The sequence below is a fragment of the Mauremys reevesii genome, linkage group 2 (genome assembly GCF_016161935.1).
Source record: "Mauremys reevesii isolate NIE-2019 linkage group 2, ASM1616193v1, whole genome shotgun sequence".
Lineage (NCBI taxonomy): Eukaryota > Metazoa > Chordata > Testudines > Geoemydidae > Mauremys > Mauremys reevesii.
The window spans coordinates 195,596,941-195,624,192 of record NC_052624.1 but is presented as its reverse complement, the minus strand read 5'-3'; the positions used below and the strand labels follow the sequence as shown (position 1 = coordinate 195,624,192).

General features: G+C 40.1%; 1 protein-coding gene across 3 annotated transcripts in view; it reads left to right on the top strand.

The window, feature by feature from the left end:
• The window catches only part of LOC120399305 (cadherin-7), a 109,074-nt gene that overhangs the window by 74,932 nt on the left and 6,890 nt on the right, over window positions 1-27,252 (top strand). For all 3 annotated transcript variants that reach the window (XM_039527458.1, XM_039527459.1, XM_039527457.1), the window contains exons 7-11: window positions 11,191-11,444; window positions 19,129-19,265; window positions 20,294-20,415; window positions 22,658-22,775; window positions 25,725-25,976. In XM_039527458.1, the coding sequence (XP_039383392.1) occupies window positions 11,191-11,444; window positions 19,129-19,265; window positions 20,294-20,415; window positions 22,658-22,775; window positions 25,725-25,976 (883 nt within the window). The remainder of the gene's footprint in view (window positions 1-11,190; window positions 11,445-19,128; window positions 19,266-20,293; window positions 20,416-22,657; window positions 22,776-25,724; window positions 25,977-27,252) is intronic.

Genomic DNA, 27,252 nt, shown 5'->3' with positions numbered 1-27,252 from the left:
GTAAGATTGGATCCTCCTTTAGCAGCAAACTACAACCTTGCTGAATTAGCTATCCTAGTAACTGGCTTGAAAATGGGTTTGAAAATCTGTTCTCATCATTTCCTGATAGCTAATTAGTAATTCAGTCAACAATCACATTTCCTCCATTGTTGAACAATTGCTGATTATTTTGCAATGTATAAATATCTGGACTGAGTTCACATTGTTTTCACAAGGCCACTGGATTGTATTTTAGAAAAATATCAGTAATTTTTTAAGGATTATTTTCTTTAATCAAGGAAATATATTCTTCTCAAAAATAAATATTCTTCATAAAATAATGTATGCAGGCAGATCCCACTATTACTATTATGAGCACGAGCAATTTAAAAGATATGAATAATGATCAAGTGCTAAATGGTAGACCTTTTTATTTATGTATTATATGAGCACGTGGAACATGCATTCAATAGTGCTTTCTTTGAGTTGTGATCTAATATAGACAGGAAATGCCAGTAGCTTCGTATACAATAGTATACTGGGATATACTACTGAAGTAAATCTGGAAAAAAAAAACAACAACCTCAACTCCCATACCATAAGGGGGCCCATGAAATTTACCTGGGACCAGCCAGGAGTGAAGATTGCATCCCAGAAGGGTTACTATCCTGTTGCCAGGGAACCCTCCCTTAAACAGAGAGGAGGCTGGAGGGAAGGAAATAAAGCAGCAATCCCAGATGTCCTGTAAGAGGGGAGGTCTGATTAGTTCTTTACCCAGAGACCAGATGCCTGGGAGAGAGGAGGTAGCCCCTCCTTCTGGGGTGTCACTTGAAAAGGAAAAGAAAGAGAGAGAGAGGGAGAGATGGAGAGAGCCAGAGAGGAAGGGAGCATCCAGCTCCCCTCAGAAGATTGTCTATTTTTTTTTTCAGTTGCTCCACAGCTGCCACAGCCTAGCAGGAAAGCAGAAAGCTTATAGGTAAGCTTGTCACCCAGAGTGAGGAGGGTTTAGAGCTGAAAAGCTATTTCTAAGACTCTGCAGATCATCCAATCTCTCAGTCAAAATACACATTAGACCATAGTGCCTGTAGCATCTAGAGTTGCACCACGAATAGGTACCTGCACGTGGGACTGGCATGTTAGAGGGATGTGTGATGGGTTCAGTCACAGAGACCCCCTTGGGACTGTCACCTGATGTGCTGAAACTACCTCTGAGCCTGTTTTCTCTGATGGCTTGGGTCTCCAGAACCCTGCCTTGTTGAGCTAGACATGCCGGCGTGCTGCAACACGGACCCAAGTCTGGTCCATGCCCCCAAAGCTGCAGGATTTGACTGAAAACCACTCAGCAGGCATTCCTGTCTCTAGCATCGAAATACCCAGCTCCCAATGGGATCCAAACCCCAAATAAATCCATGTTACTCTATATAAAGCTCATAAAGGGTAAACTCATAAATTGTCCACTCTCTATAACACTGATAGAGAGATATGCACAGCAGTTTGCTCCTCCAAGTATTAATCACTTACTCTGGGTTAATTAATAAACAAAAATGATTTTATTATGTATAAAAAGTAGGATTTAAGTGGTTTCAAGTAATAACAGACAGAACAAAGTAAGTTACCAAGCAAAATAAAACAAAACACGCAAGTCTAAGCCTAATACATTAAGAAACTGAATACAGGTAAATCTCACCCTCAGAGATGTTCCAATAAGCTTCTTTCACAGACTAGACTCCTTCCTACTCTGGGCCCAATCCTTTCCCCTGGTACAGTTCTTGTTAATTCCAGCTCAAGTGGTAACTAGGGGATTTCTCATGACTTCAGCCCCCTTTGTCCTGCTCCACCTCCTTTATATCTTTGGCACAAGGTGGGATTCCTTTGTCTCTCTCTGTGTTCCCACCCTTCCTTCTAAATGGAAAAGCATCAGGTTTAAGATGGATTCCAGTATCATGTGACATGTTCACATGTCCTTTGAGACTTCATTACCCACTGGCTGGCACACACGTATACATGAAGGCTTACAAGTAAACAGAGCCATTTACAAATAATTGTCCTAGTTAATGGGAGCCATCAAGATTCCAAGCCATCATTAATGGCCCACACTTCGCAGTTACAATAGGATTTCAAAGTAATATTTCATATTTCTAGCTTCAAATAGAAGAATGATACATTCATACAAATAGGATGAACACACTCAGTAGATTATCAGCTTTGCAATGATACCTTACAAGAGACCTTTTGCATAAAGCATATTTCAGTTACAATATAGTCACACTCTTAAGCATATTTCCATAAACATATGGAGTGCAACATCACAGGATGACTTAACAACTAGAATCAGGGAAACTTTGAGTGGTTGTGTTAAGTGACTAAAGAAGAAAAAAAAAAGAAGAAGAAGAGATTTATGGTGTCCTCTATGGATACCTGTTTATATATTTTACAAATCCAGTCATATTAATATATATTTATTTAATATAACTTGTCCTTGGCATTTTTTGTGTTCATAATTTCTGTTGTTTATACAAAGCTTATTTGAGTTGCTTGGTAAATTGAAAATTTTATACTTATTTATGAAGGGAATACAGTACTCACAGTTAGGATGGATCATCCATTATTTCCCAGGAGGTATCACCATTAGGGTTGCAGTTCGACTAATCCATGTCACCGGGGGAGGGGAGTCATGAGTTCATCAGAGAGACACAAATTGGCAGAAAGACCCAGGATCTCAGGAGGTAAAGTACACCCCATATGTCCTGAGTTTGTACCTGCAGAGGTGTCAGGGGGATTATATACTGTATGATTTTTTCTTTATCTTATGAGGCCAGTGATTCATTTGTTACTTTCTGCAGAGATCTGGGTCCCAGTTCAGCAAAACACTTATACACACATTTAATTTTAATCAGATTAGTTATCCCATCTATGTTCAGCAATGGCCTGATCCGAAGTCCATTGTATTCAATGGGGTTCCTTCCTTTGACTTCTGTGAACTTTGGGTCAGCTAGTCCCATTGACTTGGAATGTGTGCATTTAAATGTTTTACTCAGCTGGGGCTCCTGAAAGGATGGTGTAATGAAGAATTGTAATTCTAGACCAGGTGTCGGCAACCTGTCAGAAGTGGTGTGCCAAGTCTTCATTTATTCACTCTGATTTAAGGTTTCGTGTGCCAGTAATACATTTTAACATTTTTAGAAGGTCTCTTTCTATAAGTCTATAATATATAACTAAACTATTGTTGTATGTAAAGTAAATAAGGTTTTTTAAATGTTTAAGAAGCTTCATTTAAAATTAAATTAAAATGCAGAGCCCCCCGGACCAGAGGCCAGGACGCGGGCAGTGTGAGTGCCACTGAAAATCAGCTTGTGTGCCGCCTTCGGCACACGTGCCATAGGTTGCCTACCCCTGTTCTAGATAGACTTAAGATGTCTCCTGCAGTCACCACTTCTCTTTCACAAAGTAATGTTTTCTCTTTCCACCTCTTGATATCAGTGATTAGTTTTGAAAAATAAGATTCTGTTCCTAAAGGGTAGTGAGTATAGTGGCTTGAAAATTTTCTGACAGAACACTATTCAGTCAAAAAATACTGATTTGAGGGAACTGAATCATTCCGTGAAAAGATATTGATTCTGTTGAAAATTTTGATGCAAAACTAGGCAGGGAGGCAGGCTGTCCAGTAAGCTGAAATATTTCGCTTCAGTTCTTCTGAAAGAGAAGTTTTCACAGTTTTTGCTCCTGTGAAAAATTTTGAACATTTGAGCTTTTCTCTGGATTTGGGATGATTTAAAAAAAAAATCTAAATTTTAACAGGAGGGAAATGACCTTTTCTGTCCAGGTCTAGTGCTGAACACCCTCTGCAGGGTGCTTAGTTACCATAGTTACCATTAATTTATTTGAGAGTTGAAGGCTTCCATCATCTTATCTGAGGTTCCCAACACCCTCCAGGACTGGCAATTCACAAGAATTAATGATGAGCCCATTTTTTTCTTAAAAATGTATAATTATTTTTGTGAACAATGTCTACACTATATTACTAAATATATTTTCCCATCAAAATGTATTTTAAAAGTTTTTGGACCATATTTCTTTAGCAAGGGTCCCTGTAGGTTTAGGAAACTATTAGTAGCACTGAATGTCCCATACTGCAGTCTCACTGCCCTTCAGATACCCTAGTAAGCCAGCTTGTAAAACATATGTAAACTACATGATCTTATTCATCCATCCGTCTCAGTAATGAAATACCTCCCTCTTATGAATATGTATTTTATTTGCCCTTTATTGTTTCACATTGCATCCTCTATCACTCCTGTATCCTTGAATTACAATCTAAAAGAGAAGTCAATTTCTGCCCTTAGAAAAAAAGGCCAATAAATGTTAAAAAAATTAAAGGTGCATGTCAGTGTGTCAAATGAATATTAATATGTGGTAAGCAAACCAAAGGCTCAGATGTGTTTTAATTTTTAAACTTACCAGAAATTTTAATTTAAATCATTTTATGAACTACACATAATAACAGGAATATCTATAAAAATTGACCATTGAATCATACTTTTTTTTAACTTCTTGTGCCCTGCTCTATTTGAATTAGGCTTTGCAGAGTTTATCTGATGTGGTATATTGTACTGTTTACACATTTTCTTTTAAAATGGAATTCCTTATGAACTTTTTTTCTTTGGAGTGCTTGCTTTGGCAGTGATGTTAGCTGGTCACTAATATCTAATAAAAAGATATTTTACTCTGCATCCTGGTAATATATTTCCATGTGTGATGAAATCCTCCTGTAATCTAAAACATCTTACTTCAACATAAACCATTGTTTAAGTAATGTAACCACCTAAAACCAGCCTAAAATTCTAAAATCAAAGGGACATTTGAAACATAAAACCAATGTATTTTTTTAAATAACTGCTACCAGTATCATCCAGCGGAGAGTTAGCAATAGGTGGTATATAATATACGAAGAAACCTCTAATATAAATTTTGTGTCCAGTGTTTCTAGCTCATAATATGGCCCTGTGTATTACTTGATTCTGCAGCATCAGAATTTGACATAGGGTGAAAACCTGGCCCTGCTGGAGTCAGTGGATGTTTTGACATTGTCTCCAATAAAGCCAGAATTTCACCCACAGAATGTATTGGTTGTTGCAGAATTATAGAGTGAGATGTTAAATTACCTCTGTGTTTGACACTGCCACATTGTGACTGCTAATGGAACACCATGCCCAGTTCTGGCGTTCTTACTTTCAAGAAGGATGTTGAAAAATTGGAGAGGGTATAGAGAAGAACCAACAGAATGAATTCATTGGAAAATATGCCTTATAATAAAAGACTCAAGGAACTCACTGTATTTAGCATAACAAAGAGAAGGTAAAAGGATGACTTTTTCAGCATCTGTGAGTACTTACATGAGGAAAAGAAATTTGATAAGGGTATGTGTGTACCAAATGTGAGACCTGGGAAGCATGGAAACTTCAAAAGACTTATATTGAGATGTGCCAGACTCTGTCACAGGGAATATTTATAAACATTTATGAGCTAGGAATTGTATTCTAGCTCTATAGGGGAGAGTTACCAAGCCTCCTCCAGGAATTAAAGTCAGTGGGGTGTAATTACTGCAAATCTCAGGACAGGTAAACAACTCCAAAGAACTACCACCCCTGGGGGTAATTGCATATACTGGTTCTGACCATGTTCAAGAGGTCCAGGAGTCAAAGAAAGAGCTTTGTGTATAAAGGGTCACTCTGAACTGTCTGAGTGCCTCTCATTTAATCCTCAAATTAAATCCTCAAAGCAAAACCCTGCTGGAAGGTTTTAAAGTACTGCCAACGTACCAGGATCTCCAAGTGGAAGATGGGTAACACCTGGTAAGCTACATGAAGCTATGGGATAATCATAGTGAATTGCAAGAGGGCAGTAAGGCTAAATCCGTAGTCTGGAGGACGAGGGAAGAAGGTCCGCACTCAGAGAGGTGATGGCTGGAAGTATGAGATCTATAGGAGAGCCCTTGAGCCGATCCCAGAGGCAGCAGAAGTTCAGTTAACCCTGGAACTGTGACAGAGGGCTTCTCAATCTATCAGACAAAGGAGTAACAAGAACCAGTGACTGGAAGTTGAAATTAAATAAATTCAGACTAGAAAGAAAGCACTTTTTTAAAAACCAAGGGTTGTGAGGGATTCCCATAACTGGATATTTTAAGTCAGGATTCAATTTTTTCCCTAGAAGTCATGCTTTAGTTCATGCACCACTATTAGACTTGAAGCAGGAATAAATACAGGGAAATTGTATGGCTGTGTTATAAGAAGGTCAGAACGGATAATCAGAGTGGTCCCTTCTAGTCTTAAAACCCACAGATATATGTTCTAGAATAAAATCTTTTCTTTCTGTTTTGAAGTTGTGTTTCTGGCCTCATAATTGTGAGGGAACATAGGCTTGAAAATGTGAACCAAGTGCAAACCAATAGATCAACATTTTCCTAAATCTTCAGACAGCCTAAAACAGTAGCTTGAAGGGGTGTGAGCTGACCTATTCATCTTTATGGTTTTTAAACCACTCTGAAAATCTTAATAAGTTAAATAGCAACAATATTAACTCTTTTATTTCTGAGCATTTTAGCAGAAATATAAAACCTTTGCCCAGCTGCCCCAAGCTTCAGCTACTCCCATGACAATTTTTATGATTCAGTTAAACCTTGTCAGTACAATCACCAGCTGTAGATTGAAAATGTTGGGACAGTACATGTTAAACTGAAATTAATATAAAAATAAACAGAACGGGGCTAGAGCACTGACTGTATTATAGCTCATTAAAACCTCAATTTTCTAATTTTAAATGAAGCTGCCACTGCCACAGCACAGCACCACAGAATTCAGACACTTGGCTACAGAATTTGTGTGCACTTTGCCTCAGAGTTCCCAGGCTTTGTTCAAAACATATCATCTTTTCATCTTTAATATTTTTCCCTCCTCTCTATGACATTGTTTGGAACCTAATTTATTTCACTTGTATGGGTAGTTGAGCTAGAAAATAAGAATAGCCTTAACACATTGCAGGTTTCTTGTTCTCTCTGTAAGCCTGATGCACAGCATATCATATCAATTGCTTCATTGCCATTTCTGTAACATATCTTAAATACTATACATACCACAATTCCTGTCAGGCTACACCATGCTAGCACCCAGGGCCAGCTCAGGCTTCTTTGCCACCCCAAGAGGAGAAGGAAAAAAAAAAGGCAGCGATCGGCAGCACTTTGGTAGTAGCTCAACCACGCCGCTTCATTCCTCGGCGGCAATTCGGGGAGGGTCCTTTGGTCCAAGAGGGGCTGAGGGACCCGCCGCCAAACTGCCGCTGAAGACCCGGAGGTGCCTCCCCTTCCCATTGGCCGCCCCAAGCACCTGCTTCGTTCACTGGTGCCTGGAGCCAGCCCTGCTAGCACCATGCATAATGATACTTAATGGCTGATTGAAGTGGGTTCCTCAGATTGTTGTATTTCAGATGTAAAACCAAATAGAGGTTGAAATTCAAACTAACTGTATTTGTTTCTGTAATAAAAATTAAAAAAATAGTCCACTCCTATATCAAAATTACAGTAGATCAAGAGAATCTGCTTTATTTTAATACTTGAACTGCTCAGAATGACTGTCTTGGACATGATTTTTGAATGCTTTAGGCCCAAATCATTAAACATAGATTCATGGAATCATAGAAGATTAGGGTTGGAAGAGACCTCAGGAGGTCATCCTCTCCAATCCCCTGCTCAAAGCAGGGCCAACCCCAACTAAATCATCCCAGCCAGGCCTTTGTCAAGCTGGGCCTTAAAAAAACTCTAAGGAGATTCCACCACCTCCCTAGGTAACCCGCCTAGTGAAATAGTTTCACTAATATCCAACCTAGACCTCTCCGACTGCAACTTGAGACAATTGCTCCTTGTTCTGTCATCTGCCACCATTGAGAATAGCCTAGCTCCATCCTTTTTGGAGCCCCCCTTTCAGCTAGTTGAAGGCTGCTATCAAATCCTGCCTCACTCTTCTCTTCTGCAGATTAAAGGGGGAGGGGTAGCTCAGTGGTTTGAGCATTGGCCTGCTTAAACCCAGGGCTGTGAGTTTAATCCTTGAGGGAGCCACTTAGGGATCTGGGGCAAAAATTGGTCCTGCTAGTGAAGGCAGGGGGCTGGACTCAATGACCTTTCAAGGTCCCTTCCAGCTCTAGGAGATTGGTATATCTCCTATTATTATTAAATAAGCCCAGTTCACTCAGCCTCTCCTCATAAGTCATGTGCTCTAGCCCCCTAATAATTTCAATTGCTCTCCGCTGGACTCTCTCCAATTTGTCCACATCCTTTCTGTAGTGGGGGGCCCAAAACTGGGCACAATATTCCAGATGTGGCCTCACCATTGCCAAATAGAGGGGAATAATGACTTCCCTCGATCTGCTGGCAATGCTCCTAGTAATGCAGCCCAATGCTGTTAGTCGTCTTGGCAACAAGGGCACACTGTTGACTCATATCCAGTTTCTCATCCACTGTAATCCCCAGGCTCTTTTCTGCAGAACTGCAGTTTAGCGAACCGCTCCCCTCCCCTCCGCCTCCTCCCCCGAGCGCGCCGCCACTCCACTTCTTCCCTCTCCCTCCCAGGCTTGCCTGGGAGGGAGGAGTAGAAGGGTAAATGCAGCGCGCCCGGGGGAGGGGTGGAGTTGGGGCGGGGCTAGGGGGGTGCGGGAAATTTTTTTTGCTTGGGGCGGCAAAAAACTTGAAGCCAGCCCTGACTGAGGGCTGCTCACCTCCTCCCCATACTGTTCTGCCCAGTGCAACAGTTTGGGAGCTGACCTTGTCTGTGAAGACCGAGGCAAAAAAAGCATTGTCTACTTCAGCTTTTTCCACTTCATCTGTCACTAGGTTGCTTCCCCCATTCAGTAAGGGTCCCACACTTTTCCTGACCTTCTTCTTGTTGCTCTTAACATCTCTTGCTAGCTGCAACTCCATTTGTGCTTTGGCCTTCCTGATTACATCCCTGCATGCTCAAGCAATATTTTTATACTCCTCCCTAGTCATCTGACCAAATTTCCACTTCTTGTAAGCTTCCTTTTTGTGTTTAAGCTCACAGAAGATGTCACTGTTAAGCCATATCTGCTATTCTTTCTCCACATCAGAGTGATTTGTTCCTGGACCCTCAATAAGGCTTCTTTAAAATAGAGCCATCTGTCCTTGACTCGTTTCCCCCTCATATTAGCCTCCCAGGGGATCCTGCCCATCAGTTCCCTGAGGGAGTCAAAGTCTGCTTTTCTGAAATCCAGGGTCCTTATTCTGCTGCTCTCCTTTTTTCCTTTTGTGAGGATCCTGAACTCGACCATCCCATTGTCACTGCTGCCCAGGTTGCCACCCACTTCTACTTCCCCTACCAATTCTTTAAGTGCATAACTTAAAGCACATGTCTAAGACCATCCCTCTTCAGCAAAGCAGTGAACTTCCACTTGGAGTTTAGAAACGTTCAGCTCCTTTTGAACACAATGAGCCAAATTCTTCTCTTATTTATGCAGGTATATACACTGTTACAGGTTGTACAGTAAAATGAATGTAAACATCATTGATTTTGATGGACTTACTTCGGAGATATATATATATATCAGTGTAACTGAGTGGAGAGCTTGGCCCACAGTGTATGCAGGTTAGCAGATTTGTGTTTTGGTTCTGATTTGGCTAATAATGCCCATAAACACTGTTCCTCCAAGTGTGTATAAAAATGTTTTGCAGCTAGCAGCAGATTATTGTGGCAGGGCATTTCAGATGCTAACAATTTTTTCCAGTATCTGTACAATCAAACCAATTTTCTGTAAGTATTTTATAGTCTCATGAACATAGTTTGAAAGTGTAGCTGATTAACCAAACTGCAGACTTAGCAAGGCTTCAGTCCCTTCATTGTTGTCTATAAATGAATACTTCTGTAATGTAGAAGGTAGCTAGGTATCTAGGCACTCAGTGCATCCTGACTCCATCAGGTTTAGACCTTCATGGTAGCCAGAGACATTACATTGTAGAGTATGGGCATATCGCTGATATTAATTCACTTCTTTCTTTCAGGGACTTCTATTGCAGCAGGATGTCATATCAACATCAGTAAAATTTGTCCTCTAGTTTCATGGGGGCTACTCTCCAAATCATACTCTTGTATTCTAGAAAAGATTATTGGGTCTGGAATATTGAGTGCTGTGTGTTTCTTATTGACTTCTAATATAGTATTAATTGTCTGCGAAAAATATATGTATATAGTGGATATTAATGAGGCAAAACCAAGCGAAGCAACTTTTTCATAGACTGTTTGATAAATAGTCTAGATCAGATGTTCTCTGGACTACATCCAAATGCAATATGCTATGATGCAGACAATGCAGTGTGATGCTGATTTGCTGCAGTGCATTGTATCCAAACTGCTTCTGCATTTGGGCCATGCCATTGGTCAGTATCTCTCTAACACTGTCTCAAAATTCTGTCCAACTGTTGTAGTCATTTAAATGTGAATTTCTAATGAGTAACCTCTCTGCCAAACGTGTAGCCCTACATAGTGCAGTAAAAAGGAAATTATAAGGTGATATTATATTGATGGTAAATATTCATAATACAAAATGAAGGATTCACACACATTAAAAACATTGGGTGAAATTCTGGCCCTGGAAAACCAAGGGGATTTCATCTGTAGAGAGGGATTTTCAAAAATAATCATCACTGGACATCAGCTTCAGTAGGAGCAGAGTTAGCCCAATGTGGGTATTTTTGAAAATCCCCTTCAGGCAATATGTCTCATTTGCCTTTATATGCTACAACAAGGATTCATTAAAACCACATGGTAAAGTTTTGCTTTTCGGCTTGTACTCTCACTCTATTTTGGTTAAGTAGCACTGGCTTCTCCTGTTGAAGTTTTGCTTTTTCCCTTGGCAGTGGCATGTTGTTTTATAACTACTAAATTAATGCACTGATGGAAAATAACTTTAGCATTTAATTGGCAGCCTTGGAGTCAATCAAAATATCTTGGATTAGATGGAAGGAGATACTGCAAATAGTGTCAAGCTAAATGGTAAAAATCAGTAGTTTTCTATGATCTGCCAGTCAAAAATGCTGCCTGGATACCAGTGGCAAAGTTCTTTATATACATACTGACATTTGTAAATGAAAGAGCTTTGCTGCACCATCTCTTTAATTAGTAATTAAATTTCAAAATAACTTTCTCTTTCTAGGAGCTGGATTTCGAAGCTAAGACAAGCTATACACTGAGGATAGAAGCAGCAAATAAGCATGTTGACTCTCACTTTCAAAGTCTGGGACCCTTTAGCGATATGACAACAGTGAAGATAATTGTGGAGGATGTGGATGAGCCCCCTGTATTTACCTCCCGTTTGTATTCCATGGTAGTGTCTGAAGCAGCAAAGGTTGGCACCATCATTGGAACAGTTGCAGCCCATGACCCCGATGTCTCGAACAGCCCTGTTAGGTAATTATAAGGCTTTGTTTATGTATGTAAGTACATACATACATATGTATGTATGTTGTCCTTTCATGACATTTTGTCCACTATATTGAAGGATTATTCATTTGTACCAGAAGGGTTTATTTAGTTTTTTCCCTTGCGGCATATGTCTGTGCTGTTTGAAAAGTTTGCTTATTTTGACTCCATTGTTGCAGTAGCTTTGATCAAACAATTTATTTCAATCTCTTTAAAATATATGATATTCAGGATTCTGAAACAAAAAATCACTTGATTATCCAAGTTCAGCAGCGGTTGGGAAGAATCCACAAACCATAGCTTATGTCCCTATTAAATCAATTATGCCAAACCTATTACAGAGAAAACTATGTACAAAAAAGACATGATGCATTTTCTGGATGCATTGATAATGTGTATGTTGTAGAATTTGTATTCACAAGAAGAACAAACTGGAGGTTCATTTGTTTAGCAAATTATATTTTTATAGCTATTTGTTTGAAACATATGTGTTTGTCTGCATTATTTCAGCTTTATTATTCAGCTGCTTCAGGCTCACTCTTTGTACTACAATATAATTATTAATTAATTATATATTATGTGTATACTTTCCACACTCTGTATAATTACCAGGCAAAAATCATTTTTAAGATAAAGGTTGTATATATTTAAGGAGTTGGATTTTTAAAATAATTTAGGAATCATAAAATCATAGAATCTCAGGGTTGGAAGGGACCTCAGGAGGTCATCTAGTCCAACCCCCTGCTCAAAGCAGGACCAAACCCAACTAAATCATCCCAGCCAGGGCTTTGTCAAGCCTGACCTTAAAAACCTCTAAGGAAGGAGATTCCACCACCTCCCTAGGTAACCCATTCCAGTTCTTCACCACCCTACTAGTGAAAAAGTTTTTCCTAATGTCCAACCTAAACCTCCCCCTCTGCAACTTGAGACCATTACTCCTTGTTCTGTCGTCTTCTACCACTGAGAACAGTCTAGATCCATCCTCTTTGGAACCCTCTTTCAGGTAGTTGAAAGCAGCTATCAAATCCCCCCTCATTCTTCTCTTCTACAGGCTAAACAATCTCAGTTCCCTCAGCCTCTCCTCATAAGTCATGTGCTCCAGTCCCCTAATCATTTTTGTTGCCCTCCGCTGGACTCTCTCCAATTTATCCACATCCTTCTTGTAGTGTGGGGCCCAAAACTGGACACAGTACTCCAAATGAGGCCTCACCAGTGCTGAGTAGAGGGGAATGATCACGTCCCTCAATCTGCTGGAAATGCCCCTACTTATACAACCCAAAATGCCATTAGCCTTCTTGGCAACAAGGGCACACTGTTGACTCATATTCAGCTTTTCATCCACCGTAACCCCTAGGTCCTTTTCTGCAGAACTGCTGCCCAGCCATTCGGTCCCTAGTCTGTAGCAGTGCATGGGATTCTTCCGTCCTAAGTGCAGGACTCTGCACTTGTCCTTGTTGAACCTCATCATATTTCTTTTGGCCCAATCCTCTAATTTGTCTAGGTCCCTCTGTATCCTAGCCCTACCCTCCAGCGTATCAACCACTCCTCCCAGTTTAGTGTCATCTGCAAACTTGCTAAGGGTTCAGTCCACACCATCCTCCAGATAGTTAATGAAGATATTGAACAAAACCGGCCCCAGCACCGACCCTTGGGGCACTCCACTTGATACCGGCTGCCAACTAGACATGGAACCATTGATCACTACCCGTTGAGCCCGACTGTCTAGCCAGTTTTCTATCCACCTTATCGTCCATTCATCCAGACCATACTTCTTTAACTTGCTGGCAAGAATACTGTGGGAGACTGTATCAAAAGCTTTGCTAAAGTCCAGAAATAGCACATCCACTGCTTTCCCCTCATCCACAGAGCTGGTTATCTCATCATAGAAGGCAATTAGGTTAGTCAGGCATGACTTGCCCTTGGTGAATCCATGCTGACTGTTCCTGATCACTTTCCCCTCCTTTAAGTGGTTCAGAATTGATTCCTTGAGGACCTGTTCCATGATTTTTCCAGGGACTGAGGTGAGACTGACTGGCCTGTAGTTCCCTGGATCTTCCTTCTTCCCTTTTTTAAAGATGGGCACTACATTAGCTTTTTTTCCAGTTATCTGGGACCTCCCCCGATCGCCATGATTTTTCAAAGATAATGGCCAATGGCTCTGCAATCTCATCGGCCAACTCCTTTAGCACCCTCGGATGCAGCGCATCCGGCCCCATGGACTTGTGCTTGTCCAGCTTTTCTAAATAGTCCTGAACTACTTCTTTCTCCACAGAGAGCTGGTCACCTCCTCCCCTTACCGTGCTGCAGAGTGCAGCTGTCTGGGAGCTGACCTTGTCTGTGAAGACAGAGGCAAAAAAAGCATTGAGTACACTAGCTTTCTCCACATCCTCTGTCACTAGGTTCCCTCCCTCATTCAGCAAGGGGCCCACACTTTCCTTGACTTTCTTCTTGTTGCTAACATACCTGAAGAAACCCTTCTTGTTACTCCTAACATCTCCAGCTAGCTGCAACTCCAAGTGTGATTTGGCCTTCCTAATTTCACTCCTGCATGCCTGAGCAATACTTTTATACTCCTCCCTGGTTATTTGTCCAATCTTCCACTACTTGTAAGCTGTTTTTTTGTGTTTAAGACGAGCAAGGATTTCACTGTTAAGCCAAGCTGGTTGCCTGCCATATTTACTTTTCTTCCTACACATCGGGATGGTTTTTTCCTGCAACCTCAATAAGGTTTCTTTAAAATACAGCCAGCTTTCCTCGACTCCTTTCCCCGTCATGTTATTCTCCCAGGGGACCTTGCCCATCAGTTCCCCGAGGGAGTCGAAGTCTGCTTTTCTGAAGTCCAGGGTCTCTGTTCTACTGCTCTCCTTTCTTCCTTGTGTCAGGATCCTGAACTCGACCATCTCATGGTCACTGCCTCCCAGGTTCCCATCCACTATTGCTTCCTCTACTATTTCTTCCCTGTTTTTGAGCAGCAGGTCACGAAGAGCTTTTCCCCTAGTTGGTTCCTCCAGCACTTGCACCAGGAAATTGTCCCCTACACTTTCCAGAAACTTCCTGGATTGTCTATGCACCGCTGTATTGCTTTCCCAGCAGATATCGGGGTGATTAAAGTCACCCATGAGAACCAGGGCCAGTGATCTAGCAACTTCTGTTAGTTGCTGGAAGAAAGCCTCGTCCACCTCATCCCCCTGGTCTGGTGGTCTGTAGCAGACTCCCACCACAACATTACCCTTGTTGTTCATACTTCTAAATTTAATCCAGAGACTCTCAGGTTTTTCTGCAGTTTCATACTGGAGCTCTGAGCAGTCATACTGCTCTCTTACATACAACGCAACTCCCCCACGTTTTCTGCCCTGCCTATCCTTCCTGAACAGTTTATATCCATCCATGACAGTACTCCAATCATGTGAGTTATCCCACCAAGTCTCTGTTATTCCAATTACATCATAATTCCTTGACTGTGCCAGGACTTCTAGTTCTCCCTGCTTGTTCCCCAGGCTTCTTGCATTTGTGTATAGGCATGTAAGATAACTCACTGATCGTCCTGGTGTCCCAGTATGGGGCAGGAGCCCTCCCCTCTTGCACTCACCTACTTGTGCTTTCTCCCGATATCCCACTTCCCCACTTACCTCGGGGCTTTGGTCTCCTTAGGCGCACGAGTCCTATTGATTTTCAGCCTTAGGTGCTTCTGAAATTCCTACTCGCAGCCTTTAAGTGAAAAGAACCTTATAACTAAGCCTTATAGTAATATATATGAATAACAGTAAAAACAAAAACATTGTAATATTGTAGTTTAGAAACTTGGAACTGAGGTTCCACAAACAATTTTAACTATTTCCCCATATCATCACCACAGTATGAATTGTCCATATATCATAGAAATGGACAGAGTCAAGAAACATATTTGGTTGCATGTAGGCGATGAAGACTCAGCAGGGGGTTACAATAAGTATAATGGTGTCCTAAACAGGATAGAGAAGATGGCTCAGATACGTTGTCTGTGTGCCTTTTACTGGTCCCATTGAGGTCAAATATCTGCCATCACCACAGGGAAAGATGTGATCACATTTCCCTCCTACGAAGGAGGGAATGAAAAATCTATTTCAGGTATTCCCTTGCATGGTTAGGTGGAGAATCTGCCATTCCTCCATAATATCATGCTTGGGATCCAAGTATTATGAACATATGACAAGGAGCCGCATATAAAATGAGTGTATTTTATGTTTATGGTTGTGTGGGGAGAGAGGGACAGTGACAGAAAATGATCACATAAGTTAAAACACAGCCAGATCACTGTAATTCTTTTTCTAAGTACTGTATAGGTGTTAATACTAGATGTCAGAATGATATCCACAGCATACAGACAGTATAAATAACAGTTTTATGTAATATTTCTGTCCCACAGAAATTCTAACCTATTCAAGGTCCGTGGAAAATAGGGCAATTTATTTAAGAGAAAGTTGCTGCTAAGTGTTATTATTGTTAATATTATTCATTTGGCATACACAGTGAAAACCTTATATTGTGCTAATTAATTATTTCACCTTTTCTGTTATCTAATTTTATTTACACTTATTAAAGGTGATTTTGTCACTGTCTTGTGGCTCTGTAATTTACAATGCAGCAACCCTCATATGTACAAATAAAGCATGTATCTCACTTGAAGAGGTGACATATGTGTTCTCTCTTTCTCAATATAGATTAGCAACAGATTCAAAATACATGTACAAACAAGTACTAGATGGATGAGTTGGCATGGATTTACTTCTGACATTTATCTTCACTAAGCTCTCTCTGCCATGGCAGTGTTTTCTAGCAGTGTTGTTAGCATCTGGTTTATAAAATTTGGTTTTAGCAGAACTGCAAGGGTTAGTGTTAGTTCCAACTTCCATCTATATACAATCCATCCTCACTGTACTCTTTTTTTCATGTAAAAAGGTGACGGTCAAATTCTTGATCTTACTTTTGTCAATTTGCACCACTCCAGCAGCACAAAGCAACCATAAAACTAGCTTAATTGGCATCTTGATGATCTCTCCAGGCATCTCAAGGTTGTGTAGGACTCAAGGGTAGAGCAGGCCAAAATTTTTCAGATAAAACTTTTTTCTGCAAAAAAAGCAGATTCAGCGACATCAGAATGGTTCACTTATTCATTTCAGTTTTCAGAGTAGCAGCCGTGTTAGTCTGTATCCTCAAAAAGAACAGGAGTACTTGTGGTACTTCAAGACTAACACATTTATTTGAGCATAAGCTGTCGTGGGCTACAGCCCACTTCATCGGATGCATGCAGTGGAAAATACAGTATTATCCACTGCATGCATCCACAACAGCTTATGCTCAAATAAATTTGTTAGTCTCTAAGGTGCCACAAGTACTCCTGTTCTTTATTCATTTCAGTTTCACCAGATTGTTTGTGTAAAAAAAAAAAAAAACCCACCACCCTTTCTTTGAAACATTTTGTTTCAACATTTACAAAACTTTTTTTTGATGTTTCGATTCAAAATGAGTTTTCCTCTTGAAATTTCCTTTAATTGTATTAATGAAATAAAAATGTTTAAATACTGGAAATGAAATTTTATTATTTGATATTTCAATTTTCTGAAAATTTTTCCCGAAACAATTTCCCCCCCCAGTTTTTCAGAATTACAAGTGAATCAAAAAATCAGGTATTAGCTCAGCTCCACAGAGGGGGTGTGATTGGAGAAAACAATACGGAAATAGCCAGGGTGTGCGAATGACATTGTAATCCCTGGGTGCCGAAATCACGCCTTGAGAAACCACAGATATAAATTAGAGCTGTCCTGAGTCTGCTATAATTTACATCAAGGATCAGACTCACCAGGATTGGAAGAGCATAAAACAGCCATTTAGGAAGTCTAGATGATTATTTCAACAATATATGTTCCAAGAAGGAAAATTGATCTTGACTAAAGAACTGAATTGCCTGGAAACATACATGTCTTGAAATTTTGGGTGGGATAGTGTAATTATAAGAGTAGACACTTCTAAACCTTGACATCTAAGAAAAATAGAGGATGTGGTAAGAAAAGCAGGGGTTATTGAGGTTTAAAATATTTTTGACAAAGGACCTGCCTAACTAATTTTCAAATACAACTGATAGTAAGGAATTAAAAGATTAAATCACATTGAAATAGATTTTTGGAATTTGAGTATGGATGCAGTACTTGTAAGTAAGTGTTAGGGGAAATCTCTTTTTCAGAATGTTTAAAGAACATTCATTTTTCTTCTTGTTCTACACATATGTGTTGCAATTTATGTAATCCATTGTTTTTAAAACAGTAAATCTTTGGCTCATCAGATTGCTCAGTGATAGTTTTAATAACTGGAAAACCTGGGGTTTAGCAAGGGACTGAATCCCTGCTACTGGGGAAGACTGACTGCATTGCAAAAGTGACAGGTACAGCATACTCTCTAGGGATAACATGCCAGCTATGAAACAGTTGATGAGCACTGCTGACCAAATACACAGCAGCTCTGGCATGGAGAAAAGGAAAAATGGAAATAGAAAAGACAGGAAATACAATAAAATAAAAAGCAGTGTTTGCTGATGAGAGAGGGGAAGTTCTAAATGATGAAAGCAAAAAAGTTTCCATTAGTGCTTCTGTTGACGTAGCACCCTCAGTACATAACATTATACAGTAAAGCAACACCAAGTGTATAACAAGTCTCTGTTCCAGACAACTTGCAGTCTAAAGGGACAAATGAAAGCAATGTAGTACAGCACAGAACTAACTGGCATAGTACAATATAATACAAATCCATAATGGGATATAGTCGTTATATCTGGGAAGTGATCTCTTTGAGATAGCTACTGTAATTTGACCTTCCACATTATACCAAAAGTGAAGTAGTTGCATTGCCATGACAGTAATTTTAACATTTGACCAGATGATGGTTCTTTAACTCACACTGAGTAGTAAATAAAAATGGTATGTCAAGGCGTCATTGTTAGCAAACCTAAAACTGCATAATCCCATCTCCCATTTTCACACAGAAAAAGTAAACAGTGGACAGGTTCTCCCTTTCCTCTGTGTTGTTTTCTATTTGTTGCTGAGCTGTCTCCCCCTTCCTAGCAAACAATATGTTAAGCCAAGAAACTCAATGTGTTTGTCTAATGACAATAAAACACCAGGAGCTGGCAGTCAAACATGTAATCCCCTGAACTCCTCCACACATTTTTTCCCCAGCCTTGTAGCACAGAGAAGACAGGAGCTCTTCCACTACTGACAGAAGTTCTGTTCCTCTCAGTGCCAGCTCTGCTGGGAGCTGCATGAATTTGATACAGCCCTGTGGCAAGCTTCCAATTGTGATTCACATTAGGTTGGGTTCAGGATTATGCTATTGCATGAATAAATGAATGGCTACCTTAAGGAGGAAAGTAAGAAAAGAGAAGGCAATACCTGTAACCTCACTTAAGAAGGCATTGTGTATGGGAACGGAGCCAGCATCTCTCAGCACAGTTCACTTTGTAGCATTGAGAGGCTGCATATACAGCTTTGTTTCTTCCAGGAAACCTGAGCAATATTGGACAAAAAGCGTCCAACAAGGGGGAAACAATGAGTGCTCTTTCTATCTAGTGAGAAATTAGTGAAACATTTTAACAAACTATAGTTGAACATAAATCAAAAGTTTTCTTTAATCTTTCACCTAGGTACTCAATCGACCGAAACACAGACCTGGAGAGATATTTCAATATTGATGCCAACACTGGAGTCATTACAACTGCCAAGTCTTTGGATAGAGAAACTAATGCTGTTCATAACATCACTGTCTTGGCTATGGAGAGTCGTAAGTTACAATTTAAAAGTTTAATACATAGAAGGAACAAAAGCTTCAGGTTGAATTATAATAATTGCTTGATGGCATTGAATAAAAATATGAAAATTTAGACCTTAGATCTTATTATAGATAATGTGATGAGGACTGTGTTGTGAATAAGGGATAGATAGATAGATAGATAGATAGATAGATAGATAGATAGATAGATAGATAGATAGATAGATAAGGACCTTCACACCTTATGCAGTCATTTAGACTTGTCTCACTGCAGACAGGTGTTTTATTCATTAAGACACATGTCCTCTCAACTCTGTGATTATCAGTTTACTGTGCAATACCCCTTTCACCACAGATTAGCAATTGTCTTGTACTCCAGTAGAAAGTATAGGTCCGTATTGCTAAAATCCATGATTGCTTCAATTTGGGGATGTAATTCAGATTTGAGATGAATTACACCATGTCTGCAAGTAAAGGTGCTAGATTCCTAGAACTAGATTCACTCTTAATAGTAATGGAATTGCAAGGAGATTGACTTGGGTGGGTAGATGGTACTTCTCTTATGCTTCCCACAGTTACAGGGAAGCCATAAATTCTGTCATGGGCTCCCCTAAATTACTGAGGGGAAATAACTGAATAAATGCATCTCATATCCATTCAAATCATGCCCCATCCTAGGTGAATGGTACTATGCTGACTGGCTGTGAGCCCACAGGAGATGGCAGGGTTTTTATGTCACCTTATTCCCATCACCCCAGGGACTTTTTGCTCCTGAGGTTTATACATTGGAATTAGAATTTGACCCCTATGGTGAAATACGGTTCCACTGAAGTAAATGGCAAAACTCCCACTGTCTGAAAAAAGAACAGGATTTCTACCCTAGAGTTTATTTTTCATTATATTTCTAGGGGGTATTTTAATTCATTTTGACAGGTTTGTGCACAAGAAAAAATGCAAATGAAAGGCATACTGATCAAAAAAATTTTTTGTAAAGGGTCTCTGTTTATGTGTTTGTTTATGTCTTTGTTTGTTTTCCACAGAGAACCCAGCACAGATTGGGAGAGGATATGTGGCGATCACTATCCTTGACATCAATGACAATGCCCCCGAGTTTGCCATGGAGTATGAGACCACTGTCTGTGAAAATGCTCAGCCTGGCCAGGTGCAGATCAATACTTCCAGATGTTTATTCACATTGGTTAGACAGTAATTTCTTTTGAAATGATGCCAGCGTTAAGATAAAAGACAGTCAGCTTATTGCAATACAAATGACAATTTGGAATGGCTGCGCAGCATAAACAAATATTAAACAAAGTCTAAAAACTCCACCAGACTGGCTACGGTGAAAGAGCTGCAGAAATAAAAATTAGATGTGCACAAGCCGTGTAAAACTCCAGATGTCCTTGCATAGCAAAATGATGCTATGCAAGCTTGATTCTGTGCAAAGATGAGCACCCTTAATTCCCACTACGAAGTAAAAGTGCTCAGCACTTCACATGACTGAGTCCTATATCCTCTAGCACTCCTAAAACTTAAATGTGGGTGGCACAAGTTTGGCTGAGTTAGGAAAAAGGGGTCTCAGGGCCACAATATCCCCTGTGACAGTTCTCTTGTATTAGAACTTGCACAAGGTTGCCCTCACAAGGCCTGACTTTCAGAGGTTCTGAGCACCCCTTGCACAAATTGACTTCAGCTCGAATTGTTTGTTCTAAGTACCTCTGAAAATCAGACCCAAAGAGATCCATTCACATTGCTCCAACCTCTTACCCCCTAGAACACTGGAGGCAGTTTTATTCTGCATGGAGTATTTCCACCTCTGTGCTATCTCCCAGAATCTCAGCCTTCCACCACTTTCATGAAAGACATCACTGTTCTGTCCATTTTTCAAAATTACAACAAAATTTAAAATTACAACAGAAATTAGCATGATTAGCCGCATTTGCTCAAAAGAAACCTAGAACTGAACCGGCGTGGGTCTTGTAAGCCATGAGAATTAAGATGGACTGACCAAATTACATATGAGTATCTGCCCACACTGTTCCTGGCTCTAAACAATTAGTCCAGATACTCATGACCACATACTCACAAATTATAAACATCAAAGACATGAATCTAGTCCAGTGGTGGGCAACCTGTGGCCCGCGGGCCGCATGTGGCCTATCAAGATAATCTGATCGCGGGCCGTGAGACATTTTGCTGACATTGACCATCCACAGGCACGCCCCCCTGCAGCTCCTAGTGGCCGTGGTTCACTGTTCTCAGCCAATAGGCACTGCAGGAAGTGGTGGCCAGCATATCCCTGTGGCCTGCCACTTCCTGCAGCTCCCATTGGCTGGGAACAGTGAACCACAGCCACTGGGAGCTGCCGGGGGCCGGGCCTGCAGACAGTCAACGCCAGCAAAATGTCTCACGGCCCGCAATCAGATTACCCTGATGAGCTGCAGGTTGCCCACTAGTGGTCTAATCCAGGGATCGGCAACCTTTGGCACATGGCTCGCCAGGGTAAGTACCCTGGTAAGCTAGGCCGGTTTGTTTACCTGCCGCATCCACAGGTTTAGCCGATCACGGCTCCCACTGGCCGGGGTTCACCGCACCAGGCCAATGGGGGATGCAGGAAGCAGCGCGGGCCGAGGGATGTGCTTACTGCCATTTCCCGCTGCCCCCATTGGCCTGGAATGGCGAATCGCGGCCAGTGCGAGCCGCGATCGGCCGAACCTGCAGACGCGGCAGGTAAACAAACCAGCCCGGCCCACCAGAGTGCTTACCCTGGCAGGCCACGTGCCAAAGGTTGCCGATCCCTGGTCTAGTCTGTTATATTTTGTATGGTTTGTCATGTTTCAGAATATGTTGATTAAGTTAATACTCAATTCTGTTTTATTCATCCTTAATTAACTCTAAAATCTGGCCTTTACTTTTACACCTGTGGTTTGCAGACACAATGTGACATTAATTGCACCCACAAATAACTGTGAGAGGCTTGTGTCTCTTTCTCTAGTGCTAGATTTTCACACATAAGGTGTTCCCTTTCCAACACTATAAAACTCTTATTCCTAGCCTTAATGAGTGGTGATGTAGTAGATTTTAACCTGTCACTGGATGAATATTGGCCACATAATGCCTCGGGCCAGTGCAGTTTGGGGTAGTGGAAGGAAAGGAAAAGTATTTATCTTGCACCGTTTTCAGTAGGGAGATGGGAGACGAAAGTCTAAAATTGCTTACGAGGTTGAAATGTTAGAACAAGGTGTTAGGGGGCAGAATGCAAGTCAGGTGGCTGAAGGTGCATGACAAATGCAATTTATCACTTGACCATGAGCACTGTATGTATAGGGCATGCGTGTATTACTTCTTTGTATTATATAAAATATAAAACCCAATACAACTTCAAACTAACTCTCTCGTTTCAGGTAATCCAGAAAATCAGTGCCGTTGATAAAGATGACCCACCCAGCGGTCACCAGTTCTACTTCAGTTTGACAGCAGAAGCAGCAAATAACCACAACTTTACTCTGCAAGACAACAAAGGTAAAAATATAAATGTGGTTGGGTGCCGTAGGTGAGCACTGACTTAGGTGCCTTAGGTGACCACCACCCTTTTTTCAGACACATGGTGATTATCATTTAGGTGAACTTCCCTGCCAGTGAGGATATTAATTAAGAGCAATCAGCCCAGCAAAGTAACTTTTATCTAGAGATTATCTGTCAAGAGGAAGAAACTGTTATTTAAATCATTTTGAGCCTTGAGCTAAACAGCGGGGCTTCAAATCTTTTTTTTTTTCCAAGTGCCTTTTTTCACTTTTTTTTCTGTATTATAGGTCTTTATCCAAATTAGATTTTACTTTGGGAGCAGTGACTGAAAAATGTCCTGGGCCTCATGTTTTATTAATATAACTCAGGGCATAAAGAAATGAGCCCCAAAGATATGGCAAAATGAGAATTCCTTTGGAAAAAAAAACCTCCACCTTTTCAGCAACTGAATGATGTTTTTAGAGGAGAAGGCTGAGTGCTCAATTTTTAGGCTACCTACAATATTTACACATACTGTCTAGGACTGTATTTCCCCGAAGATCTACACAAAGGACCATCATTGGCATCACATTTCCACTGAAAATAGATGAGAACACACTCTTAATTGGCGTTCTCATTAGTTGCTGTATATGTATGGCAGCTGGACATTGTCAGTCTGCTTAGCTAATGGTTGAAGCAAATAGAATACAATAGACCCCCATCTCACTGCTGCACTGCTCTATTTGCTCTGCAATGTGAAATGGAGTAAAAAACTTGCTCTTGATAATAAAATAAATGATTAAACATAAATTGAGTGAAAAGGCACTATTTTTATGGACTATTTTTCAAACTGTATCCACACTTTGATTCACCTTTTAACCCGAATAAAAATAATACAAACTAAATATAAAATGAAATGAAGTGTCTTTCCTGGACCACAATACAAAAAAATCAGTCTGTTGATAAAGAACCTTATTCAGCTGTCCACAGTTTGTTTCTCCAATGTGCTTAACTTTACTTATATTAACAATAATAGTGAAGTCAAGTAAGCATATGCTGAAGTGATTTTCTAGATCATGACCTAAAGACTCGAATGCATTTATTATTATTATTAATATTATTACTTAGAATACATTAGCCCTCTGAGATTCTAGGCAGGATTCTGGGACACATTGTGCTAAGTACCATAATATTGTAAAAATACACTCTCTTCCCCAGAGAACATACAATCCAGATCAATACACCCCATGCCACAGCAATAAAGTCAACAGAGGTGTAAGTAAGGGCAGAAGTTGTCCCTTTTTGATTATCTAACTTTGTACTTACCAGACTTGTGTGCTCAGAAATAATTGCTCATATTTTCTAATGGGTGTGTGCAAAAGTGTATATGTACTTTTTCATATGTACCACAGAGGGACAATAATCCTTGGTTGTCAGGATTTGCACAAACACACACACTTTTGTGCATCGCTCTTGGAACATTTGGGCCTTTAAGCTCCAATTCAGCAAAGCACTTAAGCATATGCTTAAGTTTAAGTATGTTAGTGGCCTTGTTGAATTCAGTGGAACAGTTAAGCATGGGTACAAGTATTTACTGATCACAAAGTGTTCATTTTGCTGTTTATTAGGAAAAGTAAATTAATTATGTGTTATTCTGAACTACTGAAACTTTAAAATGGGGAAGAAAAAGAAAAAGTCACAAAACAAGTCACTAATACATATTCAATTGTTTTAATATATTTTAAAACATGTTTAATAAAAAATATTTAAAAATTTAAATACCTGCCAAATATACAGGTTTGATTCTTTATTATCCATTCATTTGTTGAGTGCAGTCAGGAACCGTCAGCAAATAGTCATTTCTCACTGTCTTTATTCAGGAGGAAAAATTATTATTTATATCTTTTAAAACGTAGTACTAAACATTACAGATCAGTTGTGACCGCCATATCTATTTGAGCAGCTTAATTAAGTTTTAAAAACCTATCTTTGAGTGCTTTGTGAGCTGATAATTAAATCTCAGCTATTCTACTATTTTATTGTCACTAGAGGCTATATAGCTTTTTATTTTCTTATGATAGATACCTGAGATGTGATTATGGATTTTGAAGTGATTGGTTCCATTGCATATGTCTTTAAGCCACTAGGTGCACCATTTGAGGAGCTCACTTGTGACCTTGAATATATAAACTAATTGTCATTTATAGATCAGTTTTAAACTCCTGTACACTGGGTAAGCCTGAAAAAAGTGCAGACTCCCATTATACGTGCAGATTCTTGCATTATTTGTGTACACTAATGGGTCTTTGTGCATGCAGACAAATAATTAGATGTGCTATTACCTAATTGTGCATTTGCACACACAAATATGTGTTTGTGTGTGTTGTTGCCATGGGTTTTTTGTTTTTTTGTTTGTTTTTTGTGGGGGTTTTTTTGTGGTAGTCATACACAGTGACCCAAGCTGTGACAATGTGGATTTCAGATGCTTATTCTCCTCGGCTCCTCTTCCTGTGTGAATCTAACTTCCATTAATATCAATGCACATTTAGAGTGGGGAAACAGAGCCTGTAAAATTAGAAGTGAAATGTGTGTTGATACACCGTATAGCTACATAAAGTAACAAGTGAAGCGCAAACTTTTTAATCTCATTTACAGTGCCCCAGCCCTTCTGGGATTTTGCTTCGTGAATGTGGCACTGCAAGTGTGAATAAAGTTTATAGACCTCCACAATTCCAGCATAAGCCTTACTGGTAAATATAGGCCTTAATTGTTTTTGCATGAGCTAGAACTAGAACCTCAAGCAGATCATATCACTGCAGCTCCTTATGGTGGATGACCAGGAAATAGAAGTTAATAACATAATATAAAACTTAAAGTCCATCAGACAGAAAAAAAAATGCATTTTTACCTGTGGACTATTCCTCTAGAAATTCTGAGTTTCTTACACTTGTCTTTTTCTTCCTCTAGACAACACCGCATCTGTGCTAACCAGGAGAAATGGATTCCGGAGGCAGGAACAGTCTGTTTTCTACTTGCCAATATTCATTGTGGACAGTGGCTCGCCTTCACTTAGTAGCACCAATACCCTCACTATCAGAGTGTGTGACTGTGATGCCAACGGCATAGCCCAAACATGCAATGCAGAAGCATACATCTTGCCTGCAGGACTTAGCACTGGCGCACTTATAGCAATACTTGCTTGTGTACTGACATTATTAGGTATGTCCTTGGCGTTTTGTTCATTTACACACAAAGTACAGTAGTAACAACAAACAACCCCCCCCCCACACACACACACACATGCACACCTCGTTTATTGTTTATATCCTCAGTTTTCTTTAGGCAAGAAAAGCTAATAATCCAGAAACAGAGGCATTTTATAACATGAGCCACATAAAGCCATTTAGTTTGGCTATTCAAATTTGGGTAAATAATGTCAAAGATAATCTGCCAGAAAGTACAGGTAGAAGGAATAATATCAGTTGCATCTAATACAATAGTTATAGATAGACATTGCAGGTGAAAAAATGGATTTATGGAAGTCTCTCTCTTGTTGAACATAATATAGCTGGCAGCATTCACATTACTTACTGAATATATAATATGCATATTTATAAGCAATAGTTTGTTTCTTGTAAAGATATTCATTTATAATATTTACTGTTTTGCAAAGAGCAAAAGACATATAGCAAATGCCACAAGTTAATTTCTTGATGAGAATTAGCATATTTAATTGAGTAGCATTTGCACACTGTCCTTTTGTTATACCTGCAGCTGTTAGCACAGTTGCATTTTACATTCCGAGGCAAAACTGAAACTAGATAAGAGGGAGAAAAACTGATTTTGAAATTATGAAATCACACTAGAAACTTAGTTGTATCAGGATTTCTCACTTCCCTGTGGAGACTGAAGTCAAATTGACTAGGCAGTGACAGTGTTAAAAACTCAAGATTGTGGAATAGAAAGGGGAACTAAGGAGCTTCCCTAATCTTTTCACACCCAGTGCAAGATTCTGGTGCAGTCCCAGTGTTCTTGAAGCCCCAGCTGAGGTCATACTTAAGTACTTTGCTGGATCAAGGTTTATATGAGTATTCTTGGTAAGCGTTTCATCCCAAAAGGCGTAGGGAGATTGTAATGTCCACAGTTTGGTATCGTAGCCGCAGAGGTAGCTAAAATACAGAATCAATTTAGGTGATTCCAATCAAGAGGCTTTTACTGTAGTTTCCTCCACTGTGTGGATCCAGTGCCATTCCTGGTGTTGGTTACTTTGAAGTCTCTAAGTGACTTCAGGAGTGAATTAGATGCATTGGTGGAGAGCAGGCCACACCTCCCCAAAGAATGCCTTGTGCCTGCCTGAGGCATCATATCTTCTGGTACTCTGGACTGCCCAGACAGGCTCAAAACTAACAGGCAGAGACTGCCTGGATCACTGTTAATGGACCAATAAAACAACAACAGTATGGAGAACCCAGTCAATTTACACAGTGGTTGTACA